General features: G+C 44.3%; 2 protein-coding genes across 7 annotated transcripts in view; both read left to right on the plus strand.

Annotated features, from left to right (window-relative positions):
• The window catches only part of KLHL26 (kelch like family member 26), a 29,346-nt gene extending 24,123 nt beyond the window's left edge, over nucleotides 1-5,223 (plus strand). For all 3 annotated transcript variants that reach the window (XM_034422620.3, XM_034422621.3, XM_034422618.3), the window contains exons 3-4: nucleotides 372-2,598; nucleotides 4,884-5,223. In XM_034422620.3, coding sequence (XP_034278511.1) covers nucleotides 372-1,953 — 1,582 coding nt within the window. In that variant the 3' untranslated portion in view covers nucleotides 1,954-2,598; nucleotides 4,884-5,223. The remainder of the gene's footprint in view (nucleotides 1-371; nucleotides 2,599-4,883) is intronic.
• A 9,729-nt stretch (nucleotides 5,224-14,952) lies between these two features.
• The window catches only part of CRTC1 (CREB regulated transcription coactivator 1), a 96,178-nt gene continuing 93,811 nt past the window's right edge, over nucleotides 14,953-17,319 (plus strand). For all 4 annotated transcript variants that reach the window (XM_087876230.1, XM_034422614.3, XM_034422615.3 and 1 more), the window contains exon 1: nucleotides 14,953-15,248. In XM_087876230.1, coding sequence (XP_087732356.1) covers nucleotides 15,117-15,248 — 132 coding nt within the window. In that variant the 5' untranslated portion in view covers nucleotides 14,953-15,116. The remainder of the gene's footprint in view (nucleotides 15,249-17,319) is intronic.

Genomic DNA, 17,319 nt, shown 5'->3' on the forward strand with positions numbered 1-17,319 from the left:
CCAATTGTAAGTCACTGTTTTCAGTGTCATTGTACATTTGAATGCTTGCCAAACATGGTCATAAGTTGAGGACTATCTGTATGTAATTTACTGTGATGCATCAATCAATGAAAAGGCGAGTTATTTGTTGCATGCTTTCTCAGTTGGCAACCTGTGGAAGATTTATTTATTCATCTATCAAATTCCTTTCTTCCTCAATTTTATTTATTAAATTTATTTATCATATATTTGTTCGTTTGTTTATTTTTTATCAAATTTATTTGCCGTCCGTCTTGTGGTTCAGGCGACTCTGAGCACCTTAGATTCTCCCTGAGGATGTCCAGGAATGGTGAATCTCATCCATGTCGTCTCCTGTTCTTTGATTCTTTTAGGGCCATGTTCACTGGTGGGATGAGGGAAAGCAACCAAGACGTGATTGAATTGAAAGGAGTCTCTGCCAAGGGCTTGAAGCACATCATAGAGTTTGCCTACAGTGCCGAAGTCACCCTTGATCTTGACTGCATCCAGGATGTGCTGGGAGCGGCGGTCTTCCTGCAGATGGTGCCCGTGGTGGAACTGTGCGAGGAGTTCCTGAAATCGGCCATGAGTGTTGAGACCTGCCTTAACATCGGGCAAATGGCCACCACCTTCAGCCTTGCCTCCTTGAAGGAGTCCGTCGATGCCTTCACCTTCCGCCATTTCCTTCAGATTTCTGAGGAAGAAGACTTCCTCCACCTTCCTTTGGAAAGACTCGTCTTCTTCCTTCAGAGTAACAAGCTCAAGAGCTGCAGTGAGATCGACCTTTTCCGGGCTGCCATCCGATGGCTGCAGTACGACCCAACGCGCTGCAGCAGTGCCAGCCAGGTTCTCTGCCACATTCGCTTCCCACTCATGAAATCCTCGGAGCTGGTGGACAGCGTCCAGACCTTTGACATCATGGTGGAGGACGTCTTGTGCCGGCAGTACCTCCTCGAAGCTTTCAACTACCAAATATTGCCATTTCGCCAGCATGAAATGCAATCTCCCCGAACGGCAATCCGCTCCGATGTCCTTTCTCTCATAGCTTTTGGTGGCACGCCGTACACCGATAATGATAGGACCGTAAGTGGCAAAGTCTACTATTTGCCCGACAGCAGCACACGCCAGTTCAAGGAGCTGACAGAGATGGAGGTGGGGACTAGCCACACCTGCGTGGCTATCCTAGATAACTTTGTTTACGTGGTTGGGGGACAGCATCTGCAGTACCGCAGCGGTGAGGGAGCCCTTGACATATGCTACCGCTACGACCCCCATCTGAACCAGTGGTTGCGTATTCAGGCAATGCAGGAGAGCAGGATCCTGTTTCAGCTGAACGTGTTGTGTGGCATGGTCTATGCCACGGGGGGCAGGAACAGATCCGGCAGCTTGGCATCCGTGGAAAAATATTGCCCCAGAACTAACGAATGGAGCTTTGTTTGCCCCCTCAAACGCAGGACATGGGGCCATGCGGGGGCCACCGTGGGAGGCAAGCTGTATATCTCGGGCGGGTATGGAATATCTGTGGAAGACAAAAAAGCTTTGCATTGTTACGACTCTGCATTGGATCAGTGGGAGTTCAAAGCTCCCATGAACGAACCCCGCGTCTTGCACGCAATGGTCAGCGCCAATAATAAGATTTATGCCCTGGGGGGCCGCATGGACCATGTCGACCGTTGCTTTGATGTCTTGGCCGTGGAATATTATCTACCAGAAGCCAACCAATGGACGATGGTAAGCCCCATGCGGGTAGGACAATCTGAGGCTGGCTGTTGTTTGCTAGAGAAGAAGATCTACGTCGTGGGGGGATACAACTGGCACTTGAACAACGTCACCAGCATCGTGCAGGTGTACAACACGGAGACGGACGAATGGGAGAGGGACCTCCACTTCCCGGAATCGTTTGCTGGGATTGCTTGTGCGCCGGTGATTCTACCACAGCCAACAGCCTGGAGGTGACCATCGAAAGCCACCCGGTCCTCTGACGCTATCCTGTGCATGCTCTTGCCTGGCTTGTTTTGCAAAATAAAGTTGTGTATTCATGGCAGACAAGCGGACGTTTCTGCCTACACTCTCCTGGTTTATTGTATTCCAGCAGCCCCTTTCGACCCTGTTGGAAATGGGAGTGTGATACGGGTGACTGTCCTGAGTAGAGAATTTTCTCAAGAAGCAGCGGTGGTGCACAACTCTCTTCCCTCACAATATCACATCTGCGGATGTTTAATAAGCTGCTTTTTTCCCCCCCGTTTATGAATAACTGAGGGGTTCACTGTATCTCAGAGTGTCATTATATGGAGTTGTGTGGTAGCTGGACAATTTGAAAAAAAGTCAAGGAAATGAAGATCATCCGGAACTTTCCCAAATCAATAAGAAGAACGATTGAGGGAAGGAGAAGAGAGCTCTAGGCACCAACGATCTATGATTTCGTACAGGAGTATTGTCCTGAAAAGCAGCTTTGAACAACTCTACAGAACATATCCTGTTCTGTTGTTAAAAACTCGGTAAGCCATGTTTTCCTATGCAGAGATTTAGGAAAGTGCCAAGAAGACTCCACGGAAGCTTGGAATCTATGGAGCGGAGGCCAAAACGGGATTATTAGCACAGGTAAATATGACTCCCATAAACTGACAGTATTGGTAGCCCTCAATTTACAACAGTTCATTTAGTGACCATTCGAAATTACAATGGCACTGAAAAATGTGACTTCTGACCGTTTTCCACACTTAACGTCTGTTGCAGCATCCCCATGGTTATGTGATCAAAATTCAGACGCTTGGCAACTGATTCATTTTTATGACGGTTCCAGTGTCCTGGGCCATGTGATCACATTTTCTAACCTTCTGACAAGCAAAGTCCATGGGGAAGGCAGATTCACTTAACAAGAGCGCTACTAACTTAACAATTGCAGTGTTTCACTTAACAAATGTGGTAAGAAAACTCTGGCAAGAAAGGTGGTAAAATGGGACAAAACTCACTTAGCAAAATGTTTCACTTAGCAACAGAAATGTTGCGCCCGGTTGTGGTCGTAAGTAGAGGACTGCTATTTTTTTATCGTAATCATTGTTGGGGGACATACATAGAGAATCACACTTTAATATGGATGTGTTCCTCGTCCTCATCCTTTCTTGACACTTGAATCAAGAATGTTCACCATTGGATGGGATGGACAAATACAGTCTGAACAATCACTTGATGGAATGGTTATATTTATCATTCCTCTTAATTGTTGGTTATGGAAAACCTCTTTTATATGTCTGCAGCTGCTTGGAAAGTGAGATGCGCAGAGTAGATTGACATTTCATTCTGCAGGATGAACTCTGGGGATAAGACATGTAATGTGCTGAATGGGTATTTATATTAATCTGCCAATTCATCGCTCACATCTGCTGTGACTACAGTACTGAATCGGCAGATTATTTTGAGTATAGCTCGACTTACAACCATTTGTTTATTGACCGTTCGAAGTTACAATGGCACCGGAAAAAGCTACTTATGACCGTTTTCCATAGTTATGACCGTTGCAGCAACTGCATGGTCATGTGGTCAAAATTCAGATGCTTGGCAACTGTCATCTATTTATGTCAGTCACAGTGTCCCCTTTCTGATAAGCAAAGTCAATGGAGAAGTCAGATTCACTTAACAACCGTGTTACTAATTTAACACCTGCAGTGATTCACTTAACAACTGCTTTGCTTAGGCACATAAATTCTGGTCCCAATTGTGGCCGTAAATCGACTGTATCCCCAGTGTTATTTTTTTTCTAGCGCTCAATGCAAAGCAGCTTCGTAGCTGCCATTTTAACTTTTCTTCAATGCCCTGATCATATTGGCACCCTAGGGCATTATGGGAAATAAGCCAGAGTCGACCAGTGAAATGCCAATGCTGGAATGTCTGCAAAAGAGAACCCTGAGGGGGGAGGGAGAAATCGGAGGGTGTTTGATGGGGGATGCTTGGTCTAGAAGTAGCTGAGATGAAGTTCCCTCATGCAGTTCTCCATTCCCTGAGTATCTACGGAGATTCTCAGCCATCCAGTTTATGGTTTTTCCAAATGTGCTTTTTCAAGAAGCAAGTGGCCTTTCTTTGTTTTTCGCTCCTCATCCAAGAAGGTTCTTTAACTCTGACCGAGTGGTGGGGAATGGAAGGATTTGTATTGTTTCTAGGGCACAGATCAACCTCCAAATGGCCTCAACGACCAGAGGTGGGCTTCAAAAATTTTAGCAAGGGGTTCTCTGCCCAGTTGCTGGGTGGGTGTGGCCATGGTGGGCGTGACCTAGTTGGCCTCCTGCACCATGGCGGTGGGGGGGGGGCGTTTTTGCCCTTCCCGGGCTCTGGAGGCTTTCCTCGAGCCTCCGAGAAGGTGAAAACGGCCTCCCCAGGTTCTGGAGGCCCGTTTCTGGCCTTCCCAAATTTCTAGTAGGCCCGTTTTTCGCCCTCCCTGAGCCTCTGCATGCGGCCTGCATTTACCTGCATCCAAAATGGGCTGCATGGGGACTCCTGGGAGGGGCGGGGTGGGGTGGGCGGGGCCAGCCAGGAATGGGATTTGGGAGTTTTTCGAACTGCACAGAATCTTAGCTAGAGGTTCTCCTGAACCCCTGCGAACCCCCAGCAGCCCATCCCTGTCAACGACTCTCAGAAAGAGTGCTAATGACCACATGACTTCAAGGAATATAAATCCTTCCGTTCTCTCCCATTCAGTCAGAATTGAAGAAGCTTCTTGGATGAGACGTGAAACGTCTTCAGAACAAAGACAGCCCAATTGCCTCTTGAAAAAGCACCTTTGGGATATTCCCTGAGTAATTGTAATGCCTGTGCTCACTATTATGGCAGAAGAGTGCTGCTAACCCAACTGAAACTCATTTTCTTCCTTTGCTTTTTCTGTATTTAAATAGCCACGTACGCTTCAGCGGCAACCTGGAACAGCAAACGAGGACTTTGCATTAAATACATAAAACCAGTGAATTGCAGCTTTTCAGAAGAAGCTTGAATGTGTGTGCTTAGGAGTTTCACATCATGCTGATCAGGTTTGTTTTTGTGTTACGGAACATGAACTTTGGAGCATCTTCCAAGTGGGGAATAAAAACATACTTTCATATATCAACCACCTGAATTATTTCAATGCACAGTGTACAAGCTGTTTGCTCGGCTCTCTGTTTCACCCTGGAAAAGGAACCCAGGAAAATGCTGAGATACGGTATTTATATGCAATAAAGCACATTTGCCTAGAAAAAAGTTGTGTGTCTAAATTGTGTGTCTAAAACGTCAAGCTTTTATAGATGCTTGAAGGGGAATAATGCAGGTAGTCCTTGACGTAACTACAGGTTGCATAGTTCAAAGTTACAGTGGACCTCCCTAGGTGTTGTGGCCCGCCAGTGGCCTGAGCGGATCGTGGCTGATCCCGACAAGGAGGCTGGTGTGTCGCGCCAGCAGCCTGCGCAGCCGGCGCTCGCGTCGGACAGCGAGGAGGCTGAAGAGGATGTGGTGCCAGAGGCAGAGACTCAGCCAGGGCCTTCAGAACCTCCAGAGGATCCTTCAAGTGGAGAGAGCGAAGTGGAGGAGCCTCTCCTCAATGCTCGAGCACACAGGGCTGCCAAAAGGCAGGCGTGGCTACTCAGGAGGAGGAAGTCTACTCAAGAGTAGGGATTGAGGAAAATTGGCCACTCCCTTAGCCTATTTAAGTCATGCGCTGTTAGTAAGTTTCTTGCTAGAAACAACTTGTAATTATCATCAGAGCATTTTTGGAAAAGTCTTATCGTATCTTGCTTTCGGGGCTGGTTGCCAACCTTTGCCGGACTTTGGTTTATTCTTGCTACTTAATAAATTTGATAAGGACCGTTGATGTGTGTCAATATCCTCGGGAATCTGGAGCTGGGGCAGAACACTAGGCTACTTACAAACCAATTTGAAGTTAGGATGGCTGTCTCCTTCTTCTCTCTTGCAGCCACATGATCACATTTTGGGCACCCAGCCAGCCCATTGAGAGCCGTTTGCAAGGTCCATGGTCGCATGACCACATTTTATGTCATTATGTATCCATGGACAATTGTCTGTGTGGATCTTCTACTCCACCTCTCTGGGGGAAAGAGAAGGTCGTTATCCCAAAAGTGCTTTTTCAAAAGGCAACTGGACTTTGATTTTCCTAGAAGACGTTTCGCTTCTCAACTAAGAAGCTTCTTCAGTTCAGTCCTTCAGAACTTAGAAGAACTGAGAATTAGAACTAGAACTAAAAAGAAATTTCCCGACAGTTAGAACAATGAATCAGTGGAACAACTTGCCTCCAGAAGTTGGTAATGCTCCAACAACACTGGATGTTTTTAAGAAGAGATGGGACAACCATTTGTCTGAAATGGTATACGGTTTCCTGCCTGAGCAGGGGGTTGGACTAGAAGACCTCCAAGGACTCTTCCAACTCTGTTATTACATTGTAGTATTACAACATTTACTTCCTGTTTCTGGCAAAAAAATGCCCATTGTGGACAATGGGTTTGTTACCCACTGCCACATTTGCTTGAGAACTATGGCTTTTGCTTAATGACCATGGTGTTTCACAAAAATGGTCACTCATGCCCTCGTCACTTCACGCCTGGACTACTGTAATGCTCTCTACATGGGGCTCCCCTTGAGGAGCACCCGGAGGCTCCAGCTGGTCCAGAATGCGGCCGCGTGGGTAGTTATGGGAGCAGCATGGCGCTCCCATGTGGCTCCCCTCCTGCGCGAGCTGCACTGGCTCCCTGTGGTCTTCCGGGTGCGCTTCAAGGTCTTAGTTACCACTTTTAGAGCGCTCCATGGCTTAGGACCGGGGTACTTACGAGACCGCCTTCTGCCACCAATAGCCTCTCACTGCCCAGTACGCTCCCATAGAGGGGCTTCTCAGGGTGCCGTCAGCCAAACAGTGTCGACTGGCGGCCCCCAGGGGGAGAGCCTTTTCTGTGAGGGCACCCACCATCTGGAACGAGCTCCCCCCAGAGATACAGAAGATTCTGGATCTGCGCTCTTTCCGCCGTGCCCTCAAAACATTCCTGTTTCAGCAGGCCGGCCTGGCCTAACTTTCCGTTTATATTGCTTTTTGATTTTATTTTAAACTGGGATGTCTTGAATTATCTAGGACCAGAGTGTTTAGTATATTTTAATTGGTTTTTTTTAACGTTTGTATTACATGTATTTTTATCGTTCGCTGTTCACCGCCCTGAGTCCCTCAGGAATAGGGCGGTATATAAATTTAATAAATAAATAAATAAATAATAATTTAAAAAAAACAGGCGCAGTCACATGGGTTGAGTTTTAGTTCTTGAGAGAAGTGTTTTACCTCCCAGAATCTTAAATATCTGTGTTCCAACCCTGATCATGTTTGGCAATAAAATCTCAGGATACTTAATGGAGAGACACATAGGGTTTTGAGCAATAGCACTTAGACTTATATACAGCTTCACAGTGCTTTACAGCCCTTTGTGATGTACAGAGTCAGCATATTGCCCCCAACAACCTGAGTCCTCATTTTACCGACTGCAGAAAGATGGATGGCTGAATCAACCTTCAGTCGTCGAGATTTGAACTGCCGGCAATTGGCAGTCAGCAGAATTAGCCTGCAATACTGCATTCTAACCACTGCGCCACGACATGAGGTTGCATGTTGCCTACAGTTTGCAAATAGACAGTTGAGTGTACAGCAAAGACAGCAATATTTTGTTGACAAGGGTCACTCTTAAAAGTTAGGGTGGAAATGAAAGACACAATGGACAGAGCCAAAGTCAGGAAGTATCTGGTATTTTTTTTAATTTGTTTGTCTGATAAGATATTACCGAATATCCTTGTGCTTCTGTAGACTTATCGTGGCTGCCTCCTACAGATGGGCAGGGCAGCGATACAACAGGAGCAGAGAGACCTCACCCAGATGAGTAGAATTGGGTTGAGCAATCTTTAATATCTACTCCAGACTTTTCCAAGGTCTTAATGTCAAATCTGCTCTGTCCCTTGCACAATCATTTTGAAGATAAAGGGAACATTTGCTTTCCTCCCATCATCTGACATTTCACTAGCTCTTCAGGATTTTCCAGACAGTTCAGTCAGACCATCAATTCTTCCCGCATCAATTATTCCGTCATCGTCCTAGATGCAGTCCAACTGCTCCTGGAGATTTAAAAACATTTGAAATAAAGAGGAATGTCTTTTTCGGTTTCAAACTCAAATCCTTCTTTTGTATTCTGCCCTTCATAATTTATTGGTGGAATGCATTTTTCCTCCTTTGGAAAAGACTGAGCCAAATAAGAATTGAATCGTTCAGCCTTTTCTTCTTAGCACTTAGCAATCTTTGTTCTTCGCTGAACAGCTGGTATACTGATGATGTTAATTTTGATTGTCTCTAAAGAAACCCATTGTTCTTGGTATCCATTGCTAATCAACTTCACAGCTTTCGCTTTCTTATTATTACCAGCTACAAGCCTGGACAACCTGTCTATATTCTTCTGCCTTTATAAACTAATTCCTTTTGCTTTTCCGATATGCCACCTTTCCCTTTTTTGGGTTTTAAATCCTTTTTCAGGTTTTATTAAGCTTTTGCGGTAACTACAGTGGCTTCTTTGGTATCTTCCAAATTTTTTTCCTCCTTATTGCAGTTGTTTGTATAGATAGTCCTCAGCTTACAACAGTTTATTTAATGACCATTCGAAGTTACCACAGCACTGATAAAAGTGACTTAACAACCGTTTTTCACACTTATTTATTTATTTTATTTTATTTCTATACCGCCCTTCTCCTGCGGGACTCAGGGCGGTGTACAGCCAAGATAAAACATTGCATATAAAATTTAAAAACAATTTAAAAAACAATTAAATAATTTCGGCCCAAGATTTAAAAACAACCCAATTAAAACCGAATTCAATTAATGACTTGCACCATACCTCACGGTCACATGATCAAAATTTGGACGCTTGGCAACTGGCTCCCATTTATGATGGTTGCAGTATCCCAGGATCATGTGATTCCCTTTTTGTAACCTGACAAACAAAGTCAGTGGGGAAACCAGATTTACTTAACAACCATGTTCCTAACTTAACAACTGCATTGATTCACTTAACTGTGGCACGAAAGGTTGTAAAATGGGGCAAAAATTCACTTTAACAACTGTCTCACTTACCGTGTTTCCCCGAAAATAAGGCCCTGTCTTATATTTTTTGAACCCTGAAATAAGCGCTTGGCCTTATTGCTATGTGCTCAAAAGCCCAATTAGGCTTATTATCAGGGGATGTCTTATTTTGGGGGAAACAGGGTAGCAACAGAAATTACGGGCCCAATTGTAAGTCGTAAGTTGAGGACTAGCTGTAATTGTGTTTTTACTATAGTACTTCTTTGCTTAAGAACTCCCATCAATTTTCCACAACTTTTCCTATTAACTTATTTTGTCGTGTTTTGTTTGCTAAAATCAACATGATTATACATATATATATATATATATATATATATATATATATATATATATATATATATATATATATATATATTAGAGTCTGTGTTGACTTCTGATAAGTGCCTGGGCTGGTCTCTACAGTTTTCTTGACAAGATTTTTTGGAAGTGGTTTGTCACTGCCTCCTTCCTAGGGCTGAGGGAGAGGGACTGGCTCAAGGTGACTCAACTGGCTTTATGTTTAGGGCAGCACAAGAACTCCCTGTCTCCATATTGCTAGCTTCTGTGCTTTGACCACTGCACCAAACTGGCTCTCATATTCTGTTTAGCTCTCTTTAAAACAAGAATTTCACTTTTCCCCAATACCTACTTGGTATTTCCTAGATTTAGTGCTTTGTATTGGTTTCAAGTCAAGAAGAGCTGATTTGTTTGCTTCTTCCAACACCCACTGAAAGAAAAAGCCGTTCAACAAGACACGTCAGGAATTTCCTGGAAGGACCGTGCTCAAAAGGCATTTGTATCCTAACAGATGTTGGGGCTAATTGATGTTTCCCATCTTGATGACTTCATGCCTTTTGGGAAAATCTGCCGTTTGTTTTGGGAAAGCATCATTCACATTTTCTTTGTAATTGGTCGGGTGATAGTAGACCTCATGGGCCAAATTGTTTTCATTTGATCCTCCACTTTTTTTCAATCCAGATGCTCTCTGCAGGGTTGCCAGGTTTATCCGTTTCTCTTTCTCAGCAGGAATGGATGCAAATGCTCCTCACTTTCTTTTGCTTCTGTCTTTAGAACAAGTGGCATCCATAATTTGCTATATTCCGGTCATGGTGCCATCTCACCAGGCCTCTCATCCTTGTTCAATCATATTTGCCCTCCGGTGCTAAAAGCTCAACCTCATTGTGTTTATATTCCATACCCTGAGCATTAGCTAGTAAAGGCCGTGAATTTTTTCAGCCAAGGTTCTTTTTTATTTTAATTTGAGTGGTTTCAGAGGCCTCGTTTCGGCAATGGTCCCATTTATTACACTGCACAAGTCTTTATCTGAGGTTGTTATTGCAAAGTCTGTAGAGATTCTCAGTCATCCAGGTCATGGTTGTCCAAAGGGGTTTTTTCAGGAGGCAACTGGACTTTCTTGTTTTTTCTTTTGAAGACGTTTCGCTTCTCATCCAAGAAGCTTCTTCAGCTCTGACAGGATAGTGGGGAATGGAAGGATTTATATTCCTTGCAGACAAGCTGGTCATTTGCATCTTTTTAGAGGGTTCCTGAAGCACTTGGAAGTTTATCTGTGTCTTCAGGGTAGTGCTCGGTGTGGGAGTAGGAATGGATTTCCAGAAGAAAAATTGCAGTCTACAGGAACCAGGAGCACTGAGGACACAGATAAACCTCCAAGAGCTTCAATGACCCTCTAAAAAAAGGATGCAAATGACCAGCTGTCTGCAAGGAATATAAAACCTTCCATTCCCCACTATCCTGTCAGAGCTGAAGAAGCTTCTTGGATGAGAAGCGAAACGTCTTCAAAAGAAAAAACAAGAAAGTCCAGTTGCCTCCTGAAAAAGCACCTTTGGCTGTTAATTGCAAAGATTTTATCTTCATTCCTTTCTCTTTCAAGTCCTCCTTAGTAGATATCATCTTTAGCTTATCTGCATAGGTCAGCGGTTCTCAACAGAGGTGGGTTTCAGCAGGTTCTGACCAGTTCTGGAGAACCAGTAATTTTGAGTAGTTCGGAGAACCGGTAAATACCACCTCTGACTGGCCCGCCCCCATCCATTCTCTGCCTCCTGAGTCCCAGCTGATCGGGAGGAAATGGGGATTTTGCAGTAACCTTCCCCTGGATTGGGGAGGGAATGGAGATTTTACACTATCCTTCCCCTGCCATGCCCACCAAGCCACGCCCACCAAGCCACGCCCACCAAGCCATGCCACTCCCACCAAACCACACCTACAGAACCAGTAGTAAAAATTTTTGAAACCCACCACTGGTTCTCAACCTGTGGTCCATGGACTCCTTGGGGGCTGCAATGTCGTCACGGGGTCCGTGAAGAAATCTTGAAGATTTAATTCTTGGGTTATGCTTTGGTGGTCCGTGGCCAAGGTCCACAAAAGTTATTTAAAGGGGGGGGGGTCCGTGATGAAGTAAACATTGGGAACCACTGGCATAGGTAATCTCTAGCCATCTGTAAAGTTATATACAGGTAGTCCTCAATTTACAACAGTTCATTTAGTGACCAATGTTACAAAGGCACTGAAATAAATGACTTACAACCATTTTTCATGTTTACTACCTTTGTAGCATCCCCATGATCATGTGATCAAAATTCAGATGCTTGGTGACTGGTTCATACTTAGGACCGTTGCTGCTGCCAAGATCATCTGCTCACCTTTTGCAAACTGTTGACAAGCGAAATCAATGGGGAAGCCAGATTTACTTAACAACCATGTTACCAACTTACCAACCGCGGTGATTCACTTAACAACTGTGGCAAGAAAGTCGTAACATGGGGCAAAATTCACTTAACAAATGTTTCACTTAACAATAGAAATTTTGAGCTCAGTTGTGGTCGTAAGTCAAGGACTACTGTATTTTATGACCACACCAAGAAGAGTGCCAAGCCAACAATTTCCCATAGGCTTTTTCTAACTGTTGACAAAGCTATGTTAGTAGAATTGCATCCCAGGACAAAACCTGTTCCTTCAACACAAAATGCATTCTTTCCCTCATAGGACACCAGTGCTAATCTTTGCAGGAAAATGGCAGTCTCCTCTGCCTTTTATATAACAAAATGGCTGAGTCACTCTGGGTGTCACATCACAGATGTGTGAGACCTTGCACACAACTTTTATATTGCTGTCTGGATTTGGTGACATTCTATCCCACCTTTAAGCCAAAATTGCTACTCAATAAGAGTTTAAAACCCAGCATCACAAGGAAAATGTGACCTGCAATGGAAGAAGAACAAGGTCAGTGCTGTGATAATAAAGCTTCTGCCCTACAAAAAAAATAAAAAATAAAAAATTGAAGCCCTTTCATCACTCCTCCATAACAACCTCTTCTCCACCCTCTTCTTACATGCAATGTTAATTAAATCTATGTCATCAATTTAAATCAACCCTGGATTAAAATACATCAATAAGGATTTTGTTCTGTCTCCAGTGCCTTCAACTCAGCTCAGGCTTGTTAAGAATGTTCACCTAGAAAGGGATGTCAAGAACACTATAATTTCTGCCCTTTGTCTTGTTTTAAGTTTTTGGTGAATCTTAACTAAGAATTGTGGCTGGTCAGAGATCGGATGAGTCTAATAGAGTGAATGTCCTGAAGCATAGTTAACCACCCCTTACTGGCCAGGAAAACCCAGTTTGTTTCAGTGGTCTTCTGGGCAAATATTTCCTCCATTGCTAGTCACTGAAATTCAGAAGTATCCTTTTTCTAATCCAGAAGGATTAATATAGCATATAAATGCTGATCAGTGTTACGGTGAAAAAGTACTATGTAATTAGCAGTATCCCATATGAAGTAGCACACAAATCTGGATATTGTCAAGTGCTTCTTTTGTAGATACAGTAGTCCTGATTATTATCATTGGCTATTTATTTCCGAATAATTTATTTACAGTTTAAATTACTCAAAGTTTCCAAGAGTTCAGAAGGATTAAAACAAAGAGTCAAAGCAACCACATGCATGTATACATTTATTTATTTATTTTCACATTTTTGAACTGTCAATCTCCCTCCAGGAATGCACTTCAACTCCCAGAATTCCTTAGCTAGCAGGGGACTCTGGGATCCCATCTTAATTCCCTGAGTTCTGGGAGTTAAGTCCGCACAACTTAATGTTCCCAAAATTGAGAAACACTGGGTTATTTGATAGCTTTGAAAATTGAGTGAAATAAATCCATGGAAAGGAGCCCCCATAGTTAGAGAATGGTTGTACTGTATTAATACATAACTGCTCAGCCAGGTTAGTTTATTCTAAGTTGTTAAGAGTGCAACAGTTGGCATGAAACTCAACATTAAGAAAACTAAGATCATGGCTCCCGACCCTCTCAATTCCTGGCAAATAGATGGGGAAGAAATGGAGGTAGTGACAGATTTTATTTTCCTGGGCTCCAAGATCACCGCAGATGGGGACTGCAGCCAAGAAGTTAAAAGACACTTGATCCTGGGGAGGAAAGCTATGGCATAGTTAGACAGCCTGCTAAAAAACAGAGACATCACCCTGCCAACAAAAGTGCATAGAGTCAAGGCTATGGTTTTCCCAGTTGCAATGTATGGCTGTGAAAGTTGGACCATAAGGAAGGCTGAGCACCAAAGAATTGAGGCCTTTGAACTCTGGTGCTGGAGAAGACTCCTGTGAGTCCCTTGGACTGCAAGGCGATCAAACTGGTCAGTCCTAGAGGAGATCAACTCTGACTGCTCTTTCGAAGGCCAGATCTTGAAGATGAAATTCAAATACTTTGGCCACTTAATGAGAAGGAAGGACTCGCTGGAGAAGAGCCTAATGCTGGGAAAGATGGAGGGCAAAAGAAGAAGGGGACGGCAGAGAACAAGGTGACTGGATGGAGTCACTGAAGCAGTCGGCATGAGCTTAAATGGAGTCCAGAGGATGGTAGAGGACAGGAAGGCTTGGAGGAAAGTTGTCCATGGGATCGCGAGGGGCCGGACACGACTTCGCAACTAACAACAACAAAGTTAAACAAGCCATGGTAGCCTGGGTTGATATGAGTGTCTTTGAAAAATCTTGAAAGTATACAATATCTTGGTGTTATTCTGAATCCATTCCACAACCAGAGTTTAATAATGGTTAGGGGTTTGTCCTTTGTGCAAACTAAGTTTGTTGGCTCATCTAGTGTTTCTCAACCTTAAGAACTTGAAGATAGGTAGATTTCAACTCCCAGAATCCCCCAACCAGCATAGATAATGAATGGCTTGGGAATTCTGGGAGTTGAAGTCCACACATTTTCAAGCTGCCAATGTTTAGAAACCCTGAACTTAGACTAAGTTGAAGATGGTGCAAATGGAGCAAAAAAAAATAAAAAATAAAATCCAGGCATCAATTTAAAGCTATTGGATAAATGCAACTACTGGGAAATAGTAAAGAGACATGTGAAGGGGATTTTTTTAAAAAGAGAATAAAGTCCCCCTAATAAGGAAGGACCACTAGAAAGAACAGACAGACAGCGTTGCTCTTTAAACCATTTTGGACAGGCGCTCTGAGCATGCGTGACACAGCCCGCTTACTTGCCTGCTAAGTGTGAAGGGGGCTAAGAAGAACCCCCGCGCAAGCGTGGAAAGAACTACTCGACCCCATAGAGATAGAAAAAAAAACCCATTGTGCGCCTGCTTCAAGGAGTTGCGACGAAACCGAGGAAAGCACTGCGCGTGCGCCAAAGCGCCTGGCCTCCAGGTTGGCTTCGCAAGTCGCGACTCTGCCCTCCTTCCACCTCCCTTTCCTTAGTCTGCCTGTTCTTACGCCTGCGCAGTTCGGACCGTTCGGCTGCCTTTTGTGTGTGTGTGTGTGTGGAGGGTGTTGTTGGTTGCTCGGGCGGCGCACGCGCAGAACTGCGGTCCTAGCCTTGCAAGGCGCTCGCTTTCGGCCTCGTCTCCCTCCTTGGCGCGCCTGCGCAGTTGGCGCCGCCTGGTTGGTGGTGGTGTCTGGAGCCCGGTGGGAGGGGGGAATCGGGGGTGGGGGGGGGAAGAGGAGGAGGAGGGATGCGGACGGGGGAAGATGGCGGCGGCGTCGTCGAACAACCCGCGGAAATTCAGCGAGAAGATCGCGCTGCACAACCAGAAACAGGCCGAGGAGACGGCGGCTTTCGAGGAGGTCATGAAAGACCTCAGCCTGACGCGCGCCCACCGGGTGAGGAAGACCCGTCGGAGGAAGGGGAAGGATGGAGAGCGGGAGGGACCGCTGGACTGACGCGCTGCCCGAATCCCCTCAGAAAGGACGGGGGGGGGGACGGTTTGCATCGAAATTCGCCCCTCTTCACTGTGGGGCTTAGACGGGGGGGCGTTTTTTAAAAATCCCATTTCCTGAGGGGAGGTCGGAGAGGGGGGCTGTCTAGGGGCGCCCTCTTTTTTTCTTTTCCCCGAGAAAAAAAGGGGGGGTGTTTAAAGACCACCCCCTCAATTTGGGGGGGGGTGTTGAGGGAAGGGGGTTAAAATAAGTGCGGCATCCTTTTTCCCCTCACCGGGTGGCTGTTGGGGGAGGGAACTGAGGGGCCAGCCCGTCGTTTCAAGTTGAGGGGGAGGGGGGAATTGAGGGAGGGGGGAGCTGACGCCCCCTGATTAGAGATGGAGCTGGGAATCAAAGCAAAAAAAAAATCTGTTTAGGAACAAGGGAGAAGTTAACCCCCCCTCCCCCCCCGTTATAAAAAATAAATAAATAAATCCCGTCAGTGTTGTGATGATTATTACCCTTGTAAGTAATGGCTTATGTTATTTGCCACAGGGGCCTTGGTATTTGTGATCGGGGAAAAGGCAGGAGGATGTCGTTAATACGTGTAAAAAATGCTGGATGCATTCTCTTCCCCCTTGCAAAAGGAATTGGGAATTAAAAGACGTTGAAATGAAAGGTCCATGCTTTTGGGTGAGAGGTGGAGTGCAAAGATGGATAAACTAAAGAAAGGAGGTCAAGGGGGGATGAAATGACCCACCTGTACACTTAGCTTGGTACAAGGAAGGTGAATTGTGCTTTCCCAATCTATCATGGAGTTATTAAAAGATAAAGAAAGGAGAGATAGATAGATAGATGATAGATAGATAGATAGATAGATAGATAGATAGATAGATAGATGATGGATGGATGACAAGCTTGGAAGGTGAGTGGGTCAGGAGAAGGAATCTTAATTCCTTTCTGCTTCAAGTGAGGGATACTGGATTAATAAGGGGTAAGAATAGGGGTGGGGGAGCATGGGAACGGAGTTAACTTCCAAAACAAGGGATCATAACACTTTTGTCTTTTATTAAATATCAGAGGATTTTGATAAAAGAGGTCATAATGACGAACTCCTCTTTCCTCAAGGGATGGGCCAAATTAATATTTTTAATATCTAACCAAGTAGCAGGACTGTAATACTATTATCCTTCTCATCTTTGCTATTACCTACTCCTATTGGTATCTTATGACTATCACTTCGTTGGTTGTATCTTATGATTTATGATTTTGTTGCTTGTATGTATACTGAGAGCTTTATGCACCGGAGACAAATTTCTTCTGTGTCCAATCACACTTGGCCAATAAAGAATATTTTGTATAATGGCAAATATGAGGAGGAGGTTAGCAGTGCCTGTAATTTTAGGCAGATATTCCCCTGGTCAATGTATAGACAATAATTTATAAATCTTCCTTATAAGTATATGAGGAAGTTGTAGAGTAAATCCCCTCCATATCTATGGGAAGGAAATAATAACAACTCTCTTCCCAATTTATGGACTGGGAATTGAAGAGTCTTGCGTATATTGGGAGGAGTGTTTAATTAAAACATTCAAGCCATGTGGTAATTACATCTCATCTCATTTGTAGTGAGGAGGTTCATGGTACCCATTCTTTTATTTGTATATAAGAAAGGGCAGTATTGAGGGATAAAGCCGTATTGTGTATTTGTGGAAATGGGGAGGAAATTAATTAGTCCTTAATTTATGCATAAGGGAATCAATTCAATCTCCCTGTGTATGTTTAGGAGCAGATTAAGAAAAGGGGTTAAAAATCTTTTCCTGGATAAAAGAGAAATGTGAAAATGAGGGAAATGCAAAATTAGAAAATGCTTACATCTAATATACATGGTTGTATGTGAATTGTTGAAAGGATTACTTCTACCCATCTTTGCTTTTAGGTGGTATATATTTTCCTGTAGGAAATTGTGAGGGCGTTGTGAGAAGAGGCTCTCTTTCCATTTGTTTAAGCAACTGCTTAAGGTTAGATGAGCAAG

The sequence above is a fragment of the Pantherophis guttatus genome, chromosome 1 (assembly GCF_059756535.1).
Source record: "Pantherophis guttatus breed Tessera chromosome 1, ASM5975653v1, whole genome shotgun sequence".
Lineage (NCBI taxonomy): Eukaryota > Metazoa > Chordata > Lepidosauria > Squamata > Colubridae > Pantherophis > Pantherophis guttatus.